At 42.6% G+C, this 24851-nt stretch overlaps 1 protein-coding gene and 1 long non-coding RNA gene across 7 annotated transcripts in view; one reads left to right on the plus strand and one right to left on the minus strand.

The window, feature by feature from the left end:
- Window positions 1-20385, minus strand: part of ATP13A3 (ATPase 13A3) — a 58743-nt gene extending 38358 nt beyond the window's left edge. For 2 of the 5 annotated variants that reach the window (XM_056358288.1, XM_056358283.1), the window contains exons 1-2: window positions 20218-20385; window positions 18886-18939 (exon numbers count right to left, since the gene is read on the minus strand). In XM_056358288.1, the coding sequence (XP_056214263.1) occupies window positions 18886-18923 (38 nt within the window). In that variant the 5' untranslated portion in view covers window positions 18924-18939; window positions 20218-20385. Of the gene's footprint in view, window positions 1-517; window positions 647-12066; window positions 12135-18885; window positions 18940-20179 lie in introns of all 5 variants that reach the window. The other 3 variants (XM_056358286.1, XM_056358285.1, XM_056358284.1) reach the window with 3 other exon arrangements.
- Window positions 20386-20661: 276 nt separating this feature from the next.
- LOC130158206 (uncharacterized) lies at window positions 20662-22951 on the plus strand. Of its 2 annotated transcripts, none has more exons than XR_008825206.1 (2): window positions 20662-21230; window positions 21357-22951. It is a non-coding gene; the product is annotated as an uncharacterized LOC130158206 (long non-coding RNA). The 2 variants fall into 2 exon arrangements; XR_008825205.1 differs by having other exon boundaries at window positions 21360-22951.
- Window positions 22952-24851: the final 1900 nt, after the last annotated feature.

Consider the following 24851-nt stretch of genomic DNA (forward strand, 5'->3'; position numbering starts at 1 on the left):
TAAACTAACACACATTCTCAGTATTTCATACAGTGCTTGTAAGTTTCTCTATTCAACTCAAATTCAAATCTCTAAACTTCGAAAACGTAAGAGATCTTTCCTTAGTTGATGGGTCATGAAAATCATTACTATTCAGCAACAAAGAACAGCACTCAGAGTCTACTCCCTGTCATCAGCCAAAGCTCATCATCAAAAGTTCAAATGCTAACAGCTTTGTGTTCGTTTCTCACTGCCTTGCTGAAAGTTGGGGTTGAACTCAACCACCAGGAGTTCCACAGAGGTGCCCTCTCTGGAGGTGACTTCAAGGCTGCTGGCTCAGGCTGAAGAAATAAATAGCAGCATCTCACCAATTCAGAAGAGACTTCAGCCATCTGATTGATCTATCTTTCTTCTATAATACAGTGGGAAATTAAACATCTTAATACTTTAAGGATATAATTAAATATAAGCCTTGCACTACAATGGAGTATGAGATTTTACTAGTACATGAACTGAAGGAAGGTTAAAATCCACTCACAAGCAGCAGTGTGGACTCAGGAATACTCAAACACCAAGTGCCTCCGATGCAAGGGCTGCCACTCAGCCTCTCCCCAGCACAAGTTCCCTGGAGTGAATAGCTGGAGGTGGTCTTTCCCCCTTTAACAAACTGAAAATAACAACCAAAAAGCACTATTTATTCCTTTTAAAGAAAGGGCCAAAACCAATGGAAATGGTGGAAGTTACTGTTATTCCACTTACATAATTTTTACTCACTGAGCTACCACTGCATAGCTAAGCATATTCTAGAGTCAGAAAAGCTGAAGTCTGTAAAAGAAATGCTGTTTGCCACCAAGAGCAAAAGAATGTAATCACTTCCATCATTTCAGAACATCGGTATAGATTTAACAAATGGTATAGCAATCAGCTGAGCAGTGTCTGAACCATAAGTACTTCTAAGAGCACACATTTGAAACACAAGCTTAAACAGTAAATCTGCAACTTTGTCAAAAAAAAAAGCCTATCAAAATTAAGTTAAACTGCATTTGCTATTTGTCTCTGTCCTGAAGAGTATGTACCTATCAGTAGGACAGCACCTGCAGTTCCAGATTTCAGTCAATATTATTTTGGAGTTAAAGTAGATCACAAATTGGATCACTGGAGAAATTAAAACAGTAAGGTACAAACCTTAAAACCACATACATCCCCCCCAGTGAAGAAAATGTTGCACCTTTTCTGGATTACAACACCAGTATCTATTTGTTGATCTATCCTGAGTAAACAATCAGGATACCAAGTATTCTACCAAAATATTTATAGGCAATAAACATTTGTAGCAACTGTATAAAAGTTGCAAGTGAACTCATGGCATATTTATTAAGGAAAATGTTGCAAAAGAACTACAGTAAGTTTCAATCAGTATGCCTGAAGAGTTCCACAAGCCACACTTTCAATAAGGACTATTTAGCTTATCTGAAGTCAGTTTTCTAATAGCTGGCATAATAAACTACTTCAGTGCAAATTTTACCCTTCAACTTTCATTTGGGGGGTGGTAGGAAGCAAAAAGATCTTCCTTCTGTTCTCCTCAATATTTGTCCCAAGCCCATAATCCTTAAAAACTAATTCTGCTTTAGCATACATATATTGTTGCCATCAGTTTATTCTTCCAGTTTTCCATTTTAACTGCAAGTTTCATTTCAAGAGAAAAAAAATCCAAGGTCTGGAAAGACCACAGCTATAAAAGAAGAAACTTCTAATATCTCCTGCAGTCACTGGGTAATTAAAATACCGACCTTCTCAGACAAAAATATAATTTTGACTCCTCAAGTCTTTAAATCCATGTATGGATATGCATTAAAAAATTATCAAGTTGTTACCATATGCTTACACTCTGTTATTTGTCTGCTTAAAATATGCAAGTAAATAAACCTACAAACTTGTGTCTTAAACATTCCTTATTTAATCCTTTTCAGCTCTTTGTTAAAATCCTGAGATAACTAAGAGTTTCTCTTACCAACAAGCAGTCCAGCAGCTGTCCTCTGCACTTGCTTTTGTTATCATGAGTTACCGAGGCAGTTCTTAATAACTGAGACCCTATCTACAAGGGAAGTCCTGACAAATGAACTATTTTGTCTAAAATCTAAAAAAAGTCTCCAAGGGCTTTTCAAACTGTTATCAAAAGATTAACATATCAAAGAAAATTTGGCACTGCTTGGAATGCCTTTTTTTTTTTTTTTTCCTTCTTCCCTCCAGTGTGGCTGAACAATTGCAAGACTGTGGCGGGCTGGCGCGGAGGCTGCGCTTCCAGGCATCAGCCGCCCGGTCCAGCTCCTATTCAAACCACAAATGCCTCACCAGGAGCCTGCAGACAATTTCAGGTCTATGCACGAGCCCTGATACTATCTGCCCAGCTAAAAGCATATATGCTTCTGACCAAGCCCTTCCTTCTATTTACAGCTGTCGTGAGTGAAGACAACAACATTAATTTTGAGGAGCTGGCAGATGACAAAGGCACCAGTTAAGAAATACATTTCTTACTCTCTGCATTTTACAGTTTATCACAAAGCATAATGAAGAAATCGCATACACCAAATTAGACAGTCTTTAGAGATCAAGTGCTACAAAGCTAAAAAAGGGAACTTTGCCACTATCCGAACGTCACAGCAACAAGTTCCTTTTCTGTACAAGACAAGGATCAACCAGCATGGCTTTAGCAAGAACACAAAGGGCAAATTAAAAGATCTAGCAAGGCAGACAGGAAAAACAAGAGACATGCATGAAAAAGACCAAATTAAAAACCACCTATATGCAATGATTAATACAAGTCAATCTTCCCCAGCTCCCCATGTAATCACTGTCATTAAATGAACCAAGCACCATAAACTTCTACAGGAAGAGAATTAAGACCAAAACAAAACCTGACCTGTCTAGAAAAAGATCATGGTACAGATCAAACAGGAATCATATTCCCAAAACCTGATCTAGTGTCTTACTAAGTGACCCATGGCTCTACTGGGTCCAAAAGAATCCATTACGGTATCTTTAAGGGCTACTGAAAAGACTAAAAATCCCTTTCCAGAATTTATTTCCAAGAAATATTTCCTCCATTAAGACACTTGACAGCTCCGGAGTCGAAAATTAAGTTTATAAATAGCTTGATGTCATTACAAGTCTTTCAGATTTCTGAAAAAATATCTTGGTCATTCTTAACTGCAACTAGCGCCTGTTGCATAGCAGATAGGCATCACCCTCAACTGTATCCTGACTAGCTGTCAGAACATAGAAAAACCCCGTTTTGTTTTGAAACTAGAAAGCCAAACATTATTTCAGGCACTCAAACATTTCTGCACTTTAGACCCATACTTCCAACCCTTTCCCACATGACGGAACGAACCCCGCAAGGTAACGGACCTTAGGAAGGTGATGTTTACCACCAGGGCACATTCCTGCTCCAGGAACACGCAACTCCCACACACTGAGAGCAGTTACCAAACAGGCCATTTTTCTCCAGACATTACAGTAAAGGTTTTCAGCATTCATGCAACAGACCTACAGGAGGTAAGCAATTGCTTTACGTATACAAAACACCAATAACGCCCAATCTCTGCCAAACTGGCAGTCATGAAACTAAAAAATGAAGAGGCGCTAGAGCTGAAGAACAGTAACAGACCAGGAAAAAGCATGGATGTATCTTCTGAGAATACACTGTTTCAGAACACATCTGATGTCTTAGGAAAGATGAAAACACAGCCTGGGATACAGCTGACCCTTAGCAGAAGAGGATGGCAATTCATTTTACAGAGCAACCGACAGAGGAAAAATGTATTCTTTGCCTCAGAATGCAGCTTCCCACAGTACCCTACAGGGGCTGTGTCCCAGGTGCTGCACCGGAGCACTCGGCACATCCAAGGAGTCGGTGCTCTGGAAGACAGTTCTGCACTCACACCTCAGGCCAAATACCAAAAGATGCTCTGAATATTAATTGATATGTCCACATGCATATAAAACAAAGTACCCCTTATCTAACCAGCAGAAAAAAACCAATGAAAATGCTTCTTCAAAGTTATTCCAGAAAGATTAAGAACTTTTTTCCTCTGCACCACAGAAGCCTTTCTCAACAGGCAAAAAAAAAAAAAAGTTTTTTAAAAAATCTGTTTGTGACTCAAGATCTCCTTTGCCATTCTGCTAATAAGACCTCTTGGTCTACACAAGACTTGACAGCACTGATGATGCAAAGCTGCAGCTGCATTCAATACATCACTTTTAACGCATGTGCAATATTTAACCTGATACTAGAATTGCCAGCAGCCAAGGAAAGAAGTTCTAGGTATAGCTTAAGAGACAATGATCTAGAAAAAGCACACTTTTAAATAGAGCTATAAAAATAGAAGGAAAACTCTTATCAGTTATTATTACTTGGGCTTGCAGCTCCTGCCCATGCCAACTGCCAATGAGTTCCACATACAATACCTGAAAAGCTGGATCTAAAATGCTGACTTAAAATGTGCTGTACCAATAAATGAATGGACAAGGAACAAAGCTAAGATGTAAGGATCAGAAAAAATAAAGATAAAAAAAGATTTAGGAGCACATTCTTCTCAAACCGTATCACGTAACATGCTGCGTATGTTAAAAATCAGCGACCAAAAAAACCTCCAGCAAACTTCAACAGAACATTTTAAGCTTTCAAGAACTGAAACTAAAGCTTTTGCTCAGTGTTTTGGATGTAAGTCCCATATTTGCTTTCCAGTCTTTCTCCTTTATGTAAGGGATCCTATTTCAGTACCTATAAAAATAAAGTACTATTCCCTAAAATTTATCCACTGGCTGCTTTCAAAACAGATTGACAGAACCTACAGCCACTCAAAATGGAAAAAATGACCATTTTTAACTAGACTTGCAACTAAAAAAGCTGGGAGTCTATTTTAAAGGCTATAAGAATGCCCTGCTAAAATCCACATTATGACATCTTGTCTTCAAGGTACTCCTAAGTCTCAGTACCTCCTCAAAAGGAAAGAATCTCCAAAGTTCCTTTTTAGGGAATATCAGAATCTTCAAGGAGCTTCTGTATACAGGTATGCCTGCACTTGGCATTTTTCCTTCCCTGATGTGTGCTACTGTTGCAGTGACAACTTCCACTTAGTATCTAGGACCACAGCCATGATATGTGGCAGATGGGATTACGTTACACCCAGGACTTGGAGGGATCCATACATCTGAGCTGCAGCACAACGCTGCAGACTTCTCACACCACCTGGCAAGCCTGACACCATGTGAGAGCGCCTGTCTTCACCTACCCCCAAAACAGAAAAGCCATGTCACTCAAAGACCACTTCAAAACTGACACAGATTGCTTCATACCCAATATACAACTTAGCAAAGTCTGGAGGTATCACTTTTGTGACCATAAAAAAACCCAAAGGTTATCATATTTTACTTTAACATACACTATGATAAGCTTACATGCGTAGTTTAAATTTGTAAGGCTTTCGGAATTATTTTAACATATCAATATTTTTACAAGGTTGTTGCCCATGTTACAAACACAAAAGATACTCTCCTTGAGAGGCACCCTCAGCCTGAGAAATGCACCTTACACGGATGGAAGCCAATGCAATTTACACTTCTCCAGTAGCTTGCAGCTGAACCCTTAAATACAAAATTTCCACATAACGTACAATAAATGTTTGCGTAAGACATACAAGCTAAAAAGAACTATGGAAGATCAAAAATCCTCCAGCTATATTTTGAAAGGGTTTAAGGTTATAATTTGTACTGCAAACAAAGCTTAACACTTTAGTCAACTAACCAAGCTCTAACAATAAGAATGACATAATAGTTTAATGAATACATGGAAATTTTACAAGTACACGAGCTAAATTTTAACAAAGCCCTCCACTCAATACCTATTTTATCACTTCCCATCTCGGGCTTTCTGTTATAATACAAGCTTTTGTTTCTGTGTTTAGGCTTAAGGAAGACCATTGTATCCAACAATCACCAAACCAAAATTGTATTTACATTTGTAGAGTGTATTCTTTGTAAAGTATACTTTTTGCAGGCTGTAATAGCAATTGCAATGTTTATAGTAGACTACATGCTACATTATGGAAAGATAATTCTAAATCTAACAATAAACTCAGTACCACAATTGCTCATGATAAAGTACTACAGCCAATACTATACTCAAAACTTACTTTTGAACTGATCTTCAGATCATTATTTTCAGACCACTTACAAGTTATTTATTAACGCAACAGCACAAGCACAAGTTGAAGACATGTTAGAAGAGAATATAGGAAAGCACTTGGTCCTATCAAGGACAACTAGTCAAGCACTCCACTGCCCAGCCTTCCTGGCATCTCATTTATCATCCTTCAAGCAGCAGCTATTAAATGAAAATTTTCAACTGATAAATCAAGCACCAAAAGTCAAAATTGCCCAGAGCTTGTTCCCACTCTCAGGCACACAGAAACACAGTCTTTCCTTGTTTCCTTTTTAGATTTGTGGATCTCCTACCTGGCTACCATGAGGGAAGTAGACCTGTCCCACAGTCAGGGAATCCAATAAAGTAAACGCTTATCTCGGATGCTTATTGTTTCTTTCGTCTCTTGGAAGAGTATACAACATTTGGGTTAGAATTCACAGACTTTGACAACAGACACAATGAAATGTTTTATTTATTCTTGGAAGAGAACGTTAAACTGTTTCGAATACCTTGGGTAAGGCACGGCGCCATTACACCCAGCTGAGCGCTGAAGCCTTTTCCAAAAAGACGTTCCTTTCTTGCATGGGGTGTGAACTTTACTCAGTCCTTCTATTTGATTAAATAACCAAGACTATTATGGTTAGATAATGGAGACGGCAAAGATGTCCCATCCCAGCACCTAGAGAACCACAAGTATTCTAGTGGAGAAATGGGAGTCTGAAGATCCAAATCCAGCAACAATGGGTCCTTTCAAGGAAGCATTTCCCCTCAGGGGCTGTGCCAAGAGCCCAACCTTTCCTGTGTGGCTGCCGCCTTATTGTGCAATGTAGAGTATCTGCTTCCTGGGATATATTTGCTTTTGTAGTATGGATGCTCAGTAACAGGAGGCAATGACTTTTTTTTCCTCTTCCTCTAAATTCTTGGAAAATATTTTTGAGGTTAACATAAGAACATTTTAATCAAATTTCTCTTTGGAAATCAGAGATTTCCTACAAGGAGATCATCAAGCACAACCAGACTAATCACAAGGGATGAACTTTCCTCTGAAGTTTAGGCATTCAACTTCTGTTTCCTCAAAAGCACATATAGTTGACATACAGCTAAGACTACAGCATAGTCTGAGAACCATACTCATCACAAGCAAGCAATCTGCTTTAGCGTCTTTCTTTGCTTTCCCATTGTAAGCATGAGTTAGGACCTTTCATTGCTTTCAGCCGAGGATTCTGAGACAAAGCAGCAGTATTTCTTCATGTTTTCCTGAAGTCATTATATAAGACTTCAAGAATCTTAACATTCAACTACGTGACTGCTAAATGCACTCACAGAGTACCTTCAGATTAACAGAAATAGCAACAAATTGCACTCACTTCTAAAAATGTGTTCAGTAAGATGTATACATGCAGATATGTTACAACTTCAGCACTTAAACCTGGGTTTTCTAATGTTTATTGAAAGTACAATTTTTTTAAACAGTCACAATAAATCGATACAGAGCCTTAAGTATGCGGCACATTCACTTTACTTAGATCGGAAACACTTTAAGGGAAGAGCTCTTCTTGTGTGCAACCAACCCACAAATCAATTGAAATACACATGACAAACTGCTAAAACTTTAATTATTAGTGTTGTTATATGATATTTAAAATTAAAAGGTTGCATCAAAATTTAACACAATTTAAGATGTCAGGCAGGACAATTTATTCACCTTGATCAAATTCTAACAACTGAAGCGAGAGAAAAATCTGCAAACCAGTTCCATTCAGAGATCAGACTACTGCTGAAGACTATTTTCTCATGCACAGGAATTTATACAACCTGACAGCTTACCTCCTGGAAATGATTAATTTACTCTCAGAACTACCATATGAGGTAAGATGAGAAAACCAAGGGCAGAAGTTCCACTCTCTATGTCCATGAGCAGAGCTTTGACAAAGACAAAAGAGAACAGGACTGTAACATTTAACACAATGCCTCCACACCTGTAATGTAAACTTTGGCTGAGGTTCATCTATCTGCGATGTCCTAGTCATTCAGAACAGTCCTACAAACCCAGAAGAGCTTTAGCTATTTAGTAAACAGTTACCCCTCAGAAAAGGACTTCTACAATTCATGAAATTAGATGACCCCACAGCAGCCTACTACAGTAAGTTTCATCACTGCCTCAAATAGCTCGACCTAAATGATACTTCACAGCACTTGTATACCTCTTGGGAATTATTCCCACAGCATCAGGAATGGGAGACGTCTTCCATATAACGGAAACAGACTCTGCAAAAATCTGACACGTCCCCTCAGCTGCTGCAATCTTCTCAGCACTGATGACAGCCAGAAAAGGTGTTCAGGCTTGCTTTTCCCAGTAAGCAACAGCTTTTGGTTATCACTCCGTTTATAGGTAACTTTCATTCTGCACACTTACCTAAAAGGAGAAATTCTCCTTTAACATATCATGTCTAGAGCAGTATTTATGTCCACATTTGAGCTACCTTTTTAATATTTTTTTTCTTTCCTAGACTATAAACTTTTTTATAACAGCACTAAGAGATGTAACTATCAGTCTTCTCTGCTACAAGAAGTTGGGGTTTTTTAAAAGCAAGACTGAAATCTTGTAAGTACGTACATTAGTTGTATCACAGGGCACTCTTCCCTCAAGCATTGATCTCACTAACTGAAATATCACCAAGGTCTAGCCAAATATTCACAAGCAGGCTCTTCTCAAATACCTCTGGTCCAGATACTCTACTCAGATTTCACCCATCAGCCTTCTTTTTTCATAAATGTTAGGTGAAAACAGAGGTTAGCTTTCTAAAGCACCGTTAAGGACTGCCACAATCTTCCACATACATTAAATGCATAAGCAGCTTTTACTTTATACCTTCTGAATGGAAGTAAACAAATAGGAAGACTCCTGAAGGCTAACAGAGCAACAAAGTAACAGTCCCTAAAAGGTCAGATTGAATGTGCCCTTAGCCTAGCATCCTGAAGAGCAACAGTCAAGGAGGCATCACAGGTAGAGTCATACAATGATACTTCCCAGTAGACTCTCTCCAATCCCAGTGACTTGTGGTTCAAGAGCTTCACAAGCCAAATACCATATCATCTTATTTAATACTAAATGGATTTTTCTTAATTTTTTATTACTACTACTACTACTACTTCGGGGCACATTTTAAGCTTGCCAACATCCTGCAAAGAACCCCCAAGTTCATGAGGAAGGGGGTTTTTTCCTTATTTTGATGCTTCGTGTACTAGTGTCAGCTGAAGTCTCCTACTTCTTGTGTTTGAAAGGGCAGTGAAGTTATGCCTTAATCATAGGTGGTAGGGAGGGTGTGATTCTTTTATAAACTGTTTTATCCCACACCCTGCAGTCCTCTCCACTCCACACAGAAATTACTATCTGCTTCCCTTACAGAGGATATTCCATACTTCCGATCATGCTCATCAGCATCTTTCACAATTCTATGTATCTTTCATACAATGCCTCATCCTCTGTAAGAATGTGCATGTGGCAAACAACATATTAATACCACAAATAAATTAGAAAATAGTACACTACACAAATCGCTAATTAAGATTAGTTTAAAACCATTTTACAAGAGCAGAAGTATCCATTTTCCCTCATACATCAGTCTTTACGGGTAAGCAGAAGAGAAGTCACACACTCCTAGAAGCACCTGCTGGTTACATTAAATGCTGATGCTTAAAAAATAATCTACAGAATAGAAGCATTAAATATCATTATGTACATCACAAAAACACATATTCCAGGTGGGCCTGGTTCTGGGCAACTGGCTCTAGGTGGCCCTGCTTGAGCAGGGGACTGGAAAAAGTAACCTTGAGAGGGCCCTTCCAACATCAACCATCCCGTGAGTCTGCCATTCCATTTATCATACCCAGAACATTTTCACAAAAGAACATTCAAACAATGGTGGCTCTCAAGATGAAAGATTCATAACAAACATTTTAATGATTTTTCATAAGGCATCATGGAATTAAACCGGCAATTACCTAAGTACCAAATTCCTCATCATCTAATCCCAGATCCCTGAAATACCTCTAGAACTTAAGAAGTTCCCACCAGGACTATTCCCACATGCATTTCTGATGATCACATGTCTTTCTGGATTTCTGGTTTATGGGATGAAGCTAACACTTCTATTCCAGATGGTGCCACAGCATCCAAATCCCCACCCTCACCTTGCGCTTCAAACCCCGTAGTAAAGGGATCAAGGGCAGAGCACAGAATATATCTAAAAGCACTTCAAGCACAAAGTAAGCAATTTTTCTTTTAGCCTGGCTTTCTACACAACGGAAGGGGGTGGACATTCACAGTTTACGTAGAAGTGATCACGGGGCAGGTCTGTCAAAGCTGACACCTCGCCCTGAAGCTTCAACTGGATCATAAGACTTAAGCATAAACTGAATGCCTTGTAGAGGCTCTGCAGTCCTCAAATTCCTACGCTCCTTAGAGAAACCACAGCAAAGTAGCCTGATTTAGATGCAGTAGGGTTTATCCAAGATAGCTAGCAAACTACTAGGATTAATACAGTTAAGAAATCCACTCATGCAACTTTCTGGCGAACATTAACTCAACTCCCGTCTTACCTGCAAGCGTACCAACCATCTCATAGAGTTTTTTTAAAATGCCTTCATTATCAAGGTAGAACAAAAGAACTTAGGAAAGCATTCTAGTGGCTATATCACAACTGCTGTATGAATATTCACTTTGGTTTCTCCTTGACCACAGCACTCAAAGGAAATCCACAAGCAACTACTTCACATGAATGAAAGTAAAACAATCAAAAAGGTTTTGAGAAAGACCGAAGCTCTGAAAATTACCTTATTTCTATGGAACATTAAGAAGGGAGTCAGCTACAAGTTACTGTATTTTTGCTATCTTTCAAATGGATGTTACAGATACCAAGACCATTTTCATAGCTGTATTCAACAGATTCACTACGACACTTTGAAAATTATGACTTATTAACTTAGCTAAAACAAAATTTAAGATCCAAGGAATAAGGATGTTCCCTGACAGAGGAAAGCATAGATGACACACACACTCCAGGAACCCAGCAAAGATAAAACAGGAGGATAGAGTGAAACACTAAGCAGATGATTCACCACAAAATACTGCCCCATGAACTTAGCAAACTCAAATACCTAGGTATGACTCAATGTCCACAATATAAAAAATACAGTCTCCAAGGAAAATGAGCTTTACAAAAAGGTAAACTACTTCAGTTTAGCAGTAAGTCAATAAAAAGCATTTCCTCAGAGTGCACACCAAAACATTCCCCACCTGATAGAGCTTCTGTTGACAGTAGCTAATGAGCCAGCACAATTACTATCTGACTATAGTACGTGTAAGTTCTCCTACCACATCCACCAATACTATATATAACAAGCGTTACCCAACTTCAGCTGGACAAACAATTATGGCATTTAATATCCTATTGCTTCCCAGACATTTATGCCATGGGAGGGTAACAGCAAGCAGAAGAAACTGAGGCACTCTACATTTGTTCCACATGCATGATGCAAGCTAACACAAATTCAAAATACTTTGCAGTGAAACCTGAGCAAAACACTCCTATGATCTATTCTACCAATGGAGTTAGGTGAACCAGCTATCTTCAACAAAGACACAGCAGCAATTTAGCACACCAGATAATCACTACCACAATGATCACAGGCTGAGAAATGGTGTTATAAATGCTACTAGCTTACCAGTGCCAGCTTGACGCACCAAAATCCTTCATAACGCAGGCTCAGAATACAATTATGCCAGCAGTCTTGCTACTGACAAAAGCTGTCTCTTGGGAAGGGATGCTGCCAGATAAAGGAAAGGGTGGCGCAGGGAAGAGCACTATGAGGATACTTACATTTACATGCCATAGAGTAAGGACACAAGCTGACAAGACCTTAAATTATTTCTCCTTGTGCTCTCCCCCTATAAAAGACATACAATTTGTGTGGTGAAACATTATGTGTGTTCCTACATTTTTCCCTATTTATTACTATAGTTAAGCTATTTCTGCTGGAAAAGACATGGTCATAAGAAAATGCCATTTATATTGCAGACAAAAATTAGAATCTGTAGATGTACTAATGAAACTTCAGAAGTCAGGACCCCGAGTACACTTCCAACCAATGAAGACTACATGATGGTGGCTTTCCAAGTGCTTCTGTTCACTCAGACACATTACATCTACCTCTGCTCCAAACACATGCCCTTCACTATGGGTTGCTCTCACCCAAGCACTGGTAACTGTCACTGCAGTACAATTGTACAGAACACAAATAGAAGCTGTGTTTCAGCCGTACACTGTTGACATTTAAAACCTGCCTGTCCAAACTGGCGCCAACACCATTACTCCTTTTCACACAACAGGTCTTCAATATTGCCAGTATTAAGGCTCAGTAGATTGCCTCTAGCCATAACACATGGCTATGATGCAGGAACGTAATGTCAAAACCCTCTCTTGAAACACTAAACTTTTTTTGTGGTCCTTGCCAAACGGACCAAATGAAGATAGGTTTAATCCAAAGAATGCACTCTGCAAGACTGCACATTTGAAAGCCCTTTTATGTTCCTGTTTGAATTAGCAGTTGGTCTGAAAAGAACTTTTGCTGGCTTGTCAGATCTGGAGTACTGCTATAGTGACAGAAGCACCAGTTTTAGACAGCAGCACCCTCAGCCAAAGACTGCTCAAGCCAATGGAACAATCCTTTGAATTCACTGGGCTTCAGATCAAGCCTTCACAACTTAGTGACAATGGCATATATGTAAGATTCCTCCACTCCTCTTAAGACAAAAACAGATCCCTTGTTTGAAAAACAGAGGTAAGAAAAACTATCCTGCTGAGAGAAAAAAATTCTCTAGCAATCCAACAGTAAGAGGACTTTTTGGGATATTCATATGTACCCAAAAGTTACACAGTTCAGTAACTACTATTACAATGTGACACTAAAGTCAGGCAGGTAATGCAACATAACTGCCAACACATGGTACAATCTCCACATTAGAAGCCAACCCTTACCTACGTCACTGAACTTTCAGCTCCTGCTATCTACTGCTGCATTGAACACATCCTCCAGAAGATAAGCTCTTGCTACTGACGTTAAACACTGTGGCAGATCTAAAGGCCAGGGTTCACAAGGGTAACTGTATTTTTCTTCCCTGAGTTGGAGACATGGTTTGACAGCAAAATGCACTGGATTAATTTAAAAGTTTCTGCACATTCCAGTTATCTTACAAATCTATCGCTGAAATAGAAGGAATCGTTGGATCCTTTGTTTTGTCATGCAGTCTACTGCAGACAATCAAAAGCAATTACAAACGTGCACAAAAATCATGACATATAGAATAACAGCATGTCTATACTCACGGCTGGACTTTCCCACTTTGAAATCTGTCCATCCTCACTTAGACACCCTGTACTGGTGAATATACCAAAGCATATGTCCTTCAAAAAGGATCTTCAAAGTCAAAAACAGGCTTTTTGTAAGTATGAAGCAGAAGCATTAGGACTACCACCTGAGCCTAAAGCAGTAATCTGAAGCTACTATGGGTACTAAAATGATTGAAAGTTCCTCAGCATTCTGCTACGCTGAAGTTACGCAGACACACACATTGCTGTCCTGTGGGTTTACATGGAGGTTTAAACCAACATGACAGTGCAAGAAAACTTGCTCCATTTGCAAGAGGCAGCATCCTTGAGAAGACAGCAACATCCAGAACACCGTATGTTTCCAAACCAATACAAACAGCACGGTCTGGCCATTTGAACCTGTGCAAGGTCTAAACTCATATTATATGACCAAGCAATGGACAAAGAACCCTGTGTATGTCTTCTTCAGCCCCAACTTCACACAAACTAAAACTAGAATCCTATAAAATGAGATGAAGGGGACATCAATTACCCATCCTAAACCAACTATACCAGTCTTTCTCAACAAACGAACTTGTTATTCATGGCCACCAATAAAAGACTTTTTAAAGTACCATTTTTACTGTGCAAAAGTTAAAAGCCTAATTGGTGTTTTCCTTGATGAAACTTAATCCCATTTCAAGCTGCCCATCACGGTCATTGAAAATAGCATTTCCTTCTTACGAATCTTTTAAATATTTGAAATGTCTTACATTCCCCTTAACCTCCTCATCTCTTGCCAAAATAACTCAGATTTTCTTCCATCTTTATGAAGTTGTTTCCTCGAACTCTGATCATTTGCATTTCTCTCCTCTGAACTCTTTCCAAGTGGTCCAAATTCTTCTTGAATTTTGGCACCCAAACCGATGCTGTCTGCACATTGAGAGTATACCAACAGCAAATAAAGCCAACGGATTTAAACTTGACATCTCACAGACAATACTGCCATTTAAACATCCCAGTAAGATATTTGCCTCTTCTGCAAACAGCATGACACTGACTCACGTTCAACTTGTGATCCAGTACACCCCCAGGTCCTTTTTGTAGTACCTAACCTCACCCTGCATTTGCACAGCTGATAATTCCTGCTGAAGTGCAGTACTCTGCATTTGTCCCATCCTGTTTTTCAGGTCATTTTGAACTCTCATAATATCCTCCAACACATAGTCCCTGGGAATTTAATAAGCACATTTAATCTGCCAGTTGACTGATGCTTTCATTAAAGGCAACCGTACCCAGGACAGAACCCTTCAACACAACCTCTCATTTCAACACTAAATCATTAATTACTGTTATCCAAATAGGATCATCTACCCAATTTTGCATGTCTCCTAGACTGCTTTCCCCAGATCATGTCTCCATTTACTTACAAGGCCATTAAAATGTGGAAAACCTTATTACATTAATCAATCAGGAGACAAGACCTCCACTGCTTGTGCCATAGCCACAAAGCCTTCTGCTCTTCAGTAAAGATATATTAGACTTTGGACACAATTAGTTTTCCCACAAATCAGTTCATGCTGTTACTCTTCTCATAGTTATCTTCCAAACACTTGAAAATAGAGCGTTTGCTTATTAATGTCAACTGACAGAAAAACTGAGATGAAGTGAACTACCAGACTTCAACTCCTCTTCCTCAGCTCTCTTCCATTATAATTCTCTGAAGACTCATTCTTTCCCAGTCTTCTAGTACTTCTGAGTATTTCCAGATAATATTTTTGCATTTTTTGAGCTGCTTTGACAACTGTACAGTGAAGCTTATCAGGGCCAGCTGATGCAGAAACATCTAATGGAAGCACACTCTAGTGTAAAATATTACCTTATCACAAGTATCAATAAGATTAAGCACCTGCATGACACTGTCTTAGAGAACACAAGCAAAATAGGCACTGAGCGCTTTAAATGTTCTGCATCTTTCGTAGATACATATGTTCTCCACTGAATCAAGAAAGACATTTCCCAATCTTCCTCCTGCTATTAACATACCTCTACAGGAACCTTGCTAGCTTTTATGCCTCTTGCTAGTTGCAATTCCATTTGCACTTTGGCCTTTCCAATATCTACCACTACTATTCGTTTATACATGTTCTTCGTAACATGACTTATTTTCATGCTCTACATATATTTTTTTCTTGCATCCAAAGTCAGTAAAAGCTCATAAGTTGGTCTTACAACTTTATTTATCAAAATCCTTCCCATTTTGCTGTTCTGTCTCCTACCATTTATAAGGATCATGAGCTCTGATATCACAGCCATTGCCATTTATCACCTTTCATTTTGGCATCCTCTAGCCAGAATAAAATCTCAAGGAGTGGCCATTTTTGTTGCTATATGTACTTTCTAAACTGAAAATGTCACCATCACATAAATTTGTAAAAGGTCAAAAAATGAAGAGGTAAGTATTTTGATTTTGAAGGATGGTCTTTTGGTTTTAAATACCACATGAAAACTCAATCCAACTAAGTAGTCATGAACTTGCGAACACTTCCAGTACCTGGTCCTCTTCCAAAGGGCTGCTTTAAGATGAACAATGCAAAGCCAACATTCTAAGAAACCAGAACCACAAAAAAGGGCTAAATCCTTTCAAATGAAAATTACACCATGAAAAAATGAAAATACAGAATGAATGCAAAACACAGCTAATTCTGGTAGGACTGATAGGATTATGAACACAACTGACACTGCACCACTTCAGAGCAAGCAACTAGACTTCACAGCCATGGAGATCCCATCCCAATCCCAGTCCATGCACAGTGCTCTGTGTAGATGGTGCTGAAGTTATGTATTTCAGAAAAGGAGCAGCAAGATACAGCACTGAGGATTTTTTGCAGATCACATCCATAACTCCTGAACAGTAACTGTGAATCATGCATCCTTTTTTATTTGTCTGCTTTTCAGCTACTGAAGATTAAAGTTTACAATCTTATTTCAAACAGGAATAAAGGTGTCAGATTTGAGGCTATAATGCAACTACAGTTTGCTACAAACTGAACTTTTGTTCTCTGCTGAGCAGATTATTTAACAAAGGAAGTAGCTTTTTTATGAATGAAAACTATTTTTAGCTTATTGTGTAATGGTGACAGGGAAACACTTTAGCATTACTGTTATTTAAAATATTTTTTTTAATGTCAAATTGAGAAATCAGGATTTTCAAACTAGGATTATTTTTGTACAAACTCTCACATGCTAAACGTAACCAGATCCAAACACTAGTCAGAATCTTGGGGTTTTTTTCACCACTAAAAAAAACACAGAACCTACTAATTGGCACAATACCGTGACTACAGACCCAAAGTAGGTTGGGCCACAGTAGATTTCATGCTGCAGAGTCCAGTAAGCCCTGCCCAAAGCAGCATGCACTTAAATACACACTCAGTTCTCCAATGGATGTCTTTAAGCCATTCAAAAGGCGAGTCTAAACATACACTGCAGAAGCACAGATTTTTACATTACACCAATACTGTTTGGGCATTCAGAAAATGAAAACTAAGGAAGCCCTTTTTTCTAATTTCTAAAACTCAGTTTTAGAAGAATTAACTAAAGGATTTTGTTTCACAAGGTATTAAAGGAATGAAACCTCTTCCCTCCGTGCCAGCTACCATCAGATTCATACCAGACAGACATTTAATAAGCAAAGTGTCAGAACAGTTGTCCCTGGCCTGCTGTTAAAGATGCTTAAGCATATCACTCAACTCGGACATTTTTCACACGAGAAGTACCAATCCCTGCAGCAGACCTTGGACAAGCTAAAAGAAAGTTGGTACCTTACAGATACAAAGCAAACAGTATCTTAAGGTTTCCAGAAAAAGGAACAAGGGTGCAGTGGTTAAGATGCTTGACAAAAACCTGGTCTTTCCATGTCAGTTCCCAGTTCTAGTACAGATTTCCCCTATGATTTGGGCAACCCACTTGGACCTGGCTTTAACAATAAAAAGGTATTTTACTCCCACAGAATAAATGGAATTTGTCTGCATACCACTGAAATTGTCTGTCTTGTTGACTGTTTTATACTCCACACAGAACACAGCGAGGATACTATGTCCTCGAGGCAAGTGAGAAAAATTAATCTGAGGGCTCCATGTCAACATATTTTTTTAATTTCTTTTTTAAAATAATTTATTAGGTCCGCAGCAAAACAGCTTGTCTGATGTACCATGCCTGTCACATGGCACACCAGCAGAAGAGAACTGAATCATAAAGTTTCTCAATCATACTCAGCTAACATGATGCAACTTCCCTCCTTGCTAGGCAGCCCCCACACTCCCTTGCCAGGCACTGCAAGCTGTCTGAGCAAGTAGCTAGGACCTTTCATCCCTTGACCTCCAAGTTAGGGATGAATTACTGCCTGCCCAAGTTATCAAGCCCTCCCTAGAGGAGAAAGGGATGATTCAAAAAGAAATACAGGAATAGCCACCTGATTCTAGAAGACAACAAAAAATTTAAGGGATGAGAGCACAATGAGCTCAACGTCTAGAGAGCACTACTGGAAGATACCAAGTGGAGCACCTAGAACAGCACTGCTGCTCCTGGGAGGTAGTCAGGAAGGCAGTAGCTGCTGTCCAGCAGCTCTGCTGGAGACAAGTCTGTAGAATTGCTCAGATCACTTTCACTGCTTTCTCCTCCTTCTGGCATGGACAGTCAGCTTTGGCCAAAACCAAGGTTTACAAGATCTCTCTTAGCCATTTTCTGAAGCACTACGTTTCTCCTAGCTCACCTAGGCGCTCACACTGGAACACTCCATGCTGCCAGAAGCCAGTGTTCTCCCCCACAGGTGACTACACCAACAATGCATGACATTTTTCTTTTACCAAGCCACCTTAATGATACGCTTCTTAGAAGTCAGGAGAGTTAAGCTAGTACCAATAAATTTCCAAGTCAACTATACAGTTCGAAGTTTACATAGTACATCTTCTTTAAACTTTGTAAAACTGCATTTGTGATTAGCCAACAAGAAAGAGCTGCTTACAAAACCAGCAGTATGTAGCCCTTACTGTCACGCTGCACACGCATTTCCTCAGTGTACATGCAGTAAAGATCCACTGCTGTCACCCGTGACACTGCCGCATGGACACTAAGTTTATGAGGGCCTGACTCACACCATAGAGTATATTTAAATAATGCCAAAAAAAGACGTTTCTCCACAGGCTCAAGAAAATCAGTATTCTACAGGAGACACCAGTGTTGTACAAAAGTCAGCTTTAGTTTAATAAAAGGTAAAACTAGCACCTCTTTCAGGTATGATAGAGCTGATGGCAGAAAAATATAGCTAACCTGTCTGAAGAGCCAGTGTGTGGACAAATCTCATACATGCAACGGCTGAGTCACCTACAATAAAATAAAAAAAAAAAAATACAGTCAGAGGAATGAATAGGCTAAATGGAACTTAAGAAAGTACCGTACAGATCCAGTGAGTGCCTACAGCAAAGAAAACACGTTAACAAATGCTAAAACTGGACAAAATTCTGAGCAAGCTCAGATGGAGAGGAAGCAGTCAGTCAGTGTGGCCAGACTACTGTCAGCGCTCATGTCAAGAACGGTTTAGTTAACCATCCTCACTGCTGAAGGCTGCACTACCTCAGCTGAGGGAGACAACGGCTTCTTGAAGGGCTCCAAAAGCATCCTCCAAGCACAGCACCTGCAGGGATACACAGATCCTGGCAGGCAAGCCACAGCACTGGTGGCAGCAGCAAGCTTTTAGAGCCAACACTGCAGACAGTCAAATTGTTCTCATTCACCTTAGGTATCAATGCAGTTTTAAAAACTGCCTTGTCAATTCCACTGCAGCTCTCGGCGTTTAATTCACCTAACGGTTGTTTATCCCTGAACAAACGTAAACGGGCCTCCCCTCGGGGATGACGCAGTGGCTGTCAGCGGTGCTTGCGGTGCGAGGTCACCATCTGCACAGCTCGGCTGACAGAGGAGTACCGTGCAGCCCGGCAGCAGCAGCACCGCGCACCGACTCCTCTGCTGAGCGATGAGCGAGACGCACCGCGCCCGCGTCCCGCACTGCGCGGGGAAACTTTTTCCGTGGCCCGGGATCGCCAGCGCGTCCCACCGACCTGCACTACAGCGCACGCCGCAGCCAGAGCCCGCCGGCAGCGCGGAGCGCCGGGCAGCGCAGGCGGAAGCAGCGCGGCCGCCCCCCTGCCCCAGCGCTGGCGGTGCCGCCGGGACCGCGGGGCAGCCCCGGGGGCAGCCGGGCGCTGCTGGCGCGAAGCCGAGGGGCGGGAACGGGGCCGGGGGGGGGGAAACCGCCGGGCCGCTGGGCGGGCGCCGCACGTGTGCGCAGACCGGCGGCCGGGAGACCTCGGGCGGCCGCGCACACGGCCGCAGCCGCACGCCCACCCCTCCCCCGGCCGCGGGAGCAGCGCGGGGGCCGCTACTGGCGGCGGCGGCCCCGCCACGACCTCCGAGCCGGGCCGCCCCGCGGGGGGCTGCCGCGGGCTTAGGGGCGCCCGGCGCGGCTGAAGGGCGCTGCGGGCGGGCGGCCGCGCCGAGCCCGAGGGGGCTGCGGGCGCCGCTGTGGCCCGGCCCGGCCCGGCGCGGCCCGCGGACCCTCCCTCACCTGCCGGGCCGGGCCCGCCGCCCCGCGGCCCCACTCACCGGCGGCGCCCTCAGCTGAGCCCCATGCCGGCGGGGCGGGCGCGGGACCGGAGCGGGACCGGCTCTCCCCCGCCCCACCCCGCCCGCCCGGCGGCGCGCCCGCGGCTGCCTCGTGAGGCACGACCCGATCCGCCGCCAACCGGCTCCACGCGCCGGCCGACTGGGCGGGGGCAGGGAGGGGCGCGGAAGTGACGCTACGGGGACACGCCCCCGCCCCGCCCCGCCCCGCGCGTCACGCGCCGGAAGAGCGGGGTGCCGCGCGGCTCCGGGGCGGGGAGGGGCCGGTGGAGGGGCGGGGCCTCACCGGGAGGGGCGGGGCCTGGGCAGGGGCGCGGGCCCTTGGGGGCGCGGTGGGGCAGGACAAGGGGCTGCCGGGGGCGGCGGGGCCCGGGGCGGCGCTTTTGGGCGGGACGGGGGGCAGCGCCGCGGGGGGCACCGGGCCGAGTTCGCACCGTGGTGGGCTGACAGGCCGCCCCAGCACCGGAGGAGCAGGCGGCTGTGTAACCGCGTGTGACCCTGCAGGTGTTCCGCGGTGGTGAGAGAGGGCGGGGGTCGGCTCACGGGCACCCCCGTGAGAGCTCCCTCACAGCCCCCAGCTCCACTGCGGGACACAACCCAGTCCCCCCAGTTTAAGAAAGCCAGTGGGTCACTGGGCTCCTATTCCCTCAGCCCAACAGGAGGGCCAAGGGCTCTTCCCATGCCCCTCCGCCCAATATACACCTGCTTTTAATAACCCACCTCTGCTTCCGTGTGCGGCCTTTGCCACCCGCCCGCGATGACGGCGTCCAGGGAACGCGCATCGTGCCCAGCTGCCCGTTTGCCTCCTGGGCAGCCCCCTCCCGTGCCACTGCTGTCCATGCTGCGCTCACCTGGGACCTGACGTCCCAATTTGCACATCTCTCCAGACACCACATCAGGAATTACTTTTACTACTTCCAGGTAACATATAAAGATCATCAATATTGTCAGGGCAAGAAGGGACACCCGCGTGACTTCACTAAACATACCCTCAGGTGGGTGACGGGTTGTTTTCAGATGCACCAGTTAAAGATTTTGAAGAGCACTGTAAACTGTTCAGGGGATCTGTAAACCACAATAGGGTCTATATTTATTTTGACATAGCCGTGGTTTTTTCCCAGCAGTTCTCCATTGCAGATTAAGGGAGCCGTTGACTGTTACGTCTCATTGCGTGCAACCCCAGCAGTGACCAAACAAGGGCCACATCCACCTGGCAGTGCATCCCATCACCCCAGCAGCACGCTCAACTTCCCTTGCCGGTTCCAGTGACCCCACAGCTCCAGGGTGAGTCAGCCCAGCACAGGGATCCAGCAGGAAACTCTGCCAATAATCAAAAGAAAAGGCATAGTTTTTTGTTAGCCCAGGGAGTTGAACTGATTCACTGGGCAGACATGTGACTACTATGCAAGGGAATGAGAGGAAAAGAAAAGGAGAAACAAAACTGCCCCTTTTTGGCAGCCACCCACAGATCAGGCATAATACTGAGCTGCTCTGACTCAAATCAGAACGGTTGCCTCCCTCTACTAAAAAAAAAAAAATAAATTAAAACCATCTATTTTCTGTTAATGCATTAACTCTGGTACTGTCACAGTTCAATTCTGTGTTGATTGCATGCTTCATCGGCCTCCTTACTGCTTTTGCCAAAGCTTTGGTTCCCGCTTACCTAGGACACATCAGTTACTGGCACGTATGTAATGATTCAACAGTTACTTCCCCTGATTCTCTGGAAATTCAGTGATGCAGTATTTGCTAAGTCAGTACTATGGGTTTGGTGATCTCAGGCAGCTGTTAAGAAGACTTTCGCATGTAATTTTTAAAGATGAGCATTAACCAGTCATTTTCATTCACTCCGGCTACACATGGAAAACAGAAATACCTTCATGTCCTCTTCCAAATGAAGAACAGAAAAATTTACTGAATAATTTAAGCGTTTTTTTTCACTGAATTGTTGCTGTCTTTGTCTAACATCCAACCTAAATCACTGGTACAAGTTTCTTTGTATCTCAAGGAAATAGCACTGCATGGTGATCAATGGTATTGGCCATATATGTATTTTCATTGAATTTCATTCATTACCCTTGTTTGCAAACTGTTGATCTACCCATTGCTAACAGCTTGCCGAATTTCCACCTGTATATGTCTTTATGTTGCCCATACCTCCTCTTCCAAGCAGGATGTTTTGTTTCATTTTAAAACCAGAAAAGCCTCCTTTGGTGACATTGAAATTAAGAGCATTTGAGTCACCTAGTAGCACATTGGTGAAGAACTCCCCCAATTTCCATTTGGATCACACTGAAGTATTTCCTCAGACTGGCTTTTGCTCGTAACTGCTTTTAGCCTTGCAAACTTGGCGACAGTGTCCCCAGCAGAGTCAGGGGGATTCAAATGAGTACCATTCCACCTGGATATTGGTGGAAAGAGAACAGAGGCAAAACAAGCAGCAGACACCCATACAGACCTAGAAACATGATTATGAGAAGAAGCCAAGGAGGAGCTTTTTTTTTTTTTTGGACTAAGCATTGACTGGTAAAAAGAGCCTACCATATGACTCAAAGGAAAAATATTACTAAGTTATTAGCGCTATTAAACAGAAGCTTTTATTCTGTCATTCCCTATTATAAAAAGAGTAAAATTATTTGCTTTGATACATATATTTCTATGTTCTTCATCAAAATTCCTTTAGTCATTTTCAATTAAAGGTTAATTTCTCATCAGATTTTTCAACCCATTGCATATTCTGATGTATTATCTTTATCCCCATTAGAAGGTTTCCCTTAACACCTAATTGGTTTTCTTTTTCAGTTGCTGGCAAATTTGAACTCGTTTATGGCTTCACAAACCTCAAACCGTGCAGGCTTTTATAATTCAGAGATTAATTTTGTGGTTGGCACGTTCCCTCCACCCATCTCCTTAAGCTCTTTCTCAGCTGCTTTCCAGCTCTCTTGGCATCAGTCTGGTTTGTACGGCTGGATGTGCCTGGCAACCTCCACTCTCCTGCAGCATCACTGGCTGCAGCTTCCCTAGGTAAAGGACGGGTCACAGGGAATCAGGAGTTATTTCTAAGTATATACCTAGAAATCATGGCATTCAGTGCTTTTAAAGCATCAGGTGTTGAACGTGGTAGAAACAAGAAAAGAATCAACAGCTTTTCTCTGTTCAGTTCACCTTAATGAGACTGGTTAACATGAGGAAATGAGCCAGAACACACAATCCAGCACTGTCACCACTTCTGGAAATGTAACAGCCATTCACAGCCAGTGTAATTCCTTGAGACTTTGCTCAGTAATGTGGGGGCAGGCAAGCAGCTTGAGGACAGAAGGAGCACTAAGTCCTACAGCCTGTCTAAACAGGCTTCCCATGACTGTTTTGATTTCAGTTACATATATTCCACTTGAACCTGAGCTGGGTACAAGCACCACGATAAAACTTACCAGGTCCTTTACAATCTTCTGTGACTAGAACACATGACATTTCTCAGTTGCTTCCCTCCCACCACCTTTTCCTCAGTGTCGAGGGTGTACAGTGTTTTCCATGTCCAGCTTTGCCCCACCAAACCCTGCACTCTCCCAGGCCCTCACAGCACAGACGTGCTAAACGGTGCTCATTAGGAGTACAGCATTTAGTGAGTCTTAGGCTGACTAATCACATTTTATGTGCTTTCCCAGTCCAACTGTATGCACTGTTACATCCCATCTTAAACTGTAACTCCTCAGGGCAGAGGCCAGCTTTCTTACCTGTTGTATATTACCTAGCTGATGGGGGCCAAGGATTTTACATGCTTTGGCAGTAAACAGCATAAATATTTTGCTTTAAGAACATTTGCAAAGTTTTTCTCCTTTGCACATGATTTCTAAATCAGCCAGGACAAGAAACTATCTGGAGATCACATTTGTGTACAAGATCCATCATGTGCCAAAACTAAGATAACCAAGTAGTAGAGAAAATAAATCAAAACCTACTGTTTATTTATTCAGTCTCTTTAATGTGTCTATATTAGCATGTTCCACCCTGCCTTTTCTGGTAGGGCTGTATAAATATGTGCATAGCTCAGAGGAGGTTATGGGACCCCACCTCCACAGTGCACAGGCACCCAGCTGGCCACATGTGATCCCAGATGCTGCAAGCATGCCTCTGCTAGCCCTGAGCCACCCAGCCCTCTCTGGGGACAGCGGTGGGGCTGGCCTCCTGTAGGATACCCCTGGCCCTGTTTGTTTGACTTTCCTGGAAAGAGATGCTTAGGGGGTGAATTCCCTCTGGACCATTCTATCTAATCCCCATACATCCTTAGCCAAATAAAAAAAAAGCCTCATAAGAAAAGGGGCTGAGAGTGGGTAAGGCTCCATGCTTTCCCTGAGTCACTGAGGGGAAGGAATTGGCTGTGGGTGCATGTGACATTCCTTCTCTCACCTTTATTTTTCCCTGACCTCAGTTGCTTGCAGGCTCTTCCAGCTGAGATTTTCAAGTTCAGCAGGTTGGCAACAGCAATGGCACCACTGCCGCGCTGGGCCCTGGGACGTGGGCATGGGATCTGCCCGAGAACATCTGACCTGAACTGACTGCCAGGGCTTGTGGATGCACAGACAGGTATACGGCGCCCCGTGAAATGGTGGTTAGCA

Source organism: Falco biarmicus, chromosome 13 (genome assembly GCF_023638135.1).
Source record: "Falco biarmicus isolate bFalBia1 chromosome 13, bFalBia1.pri, whole genome shotgun sequence".
Classification (NCBI taxonomy): Eukaryota; Metazoa; Chordata; class Aves; order Falconiformes; family Falconidae; genus Falco; species Falco biarmicus.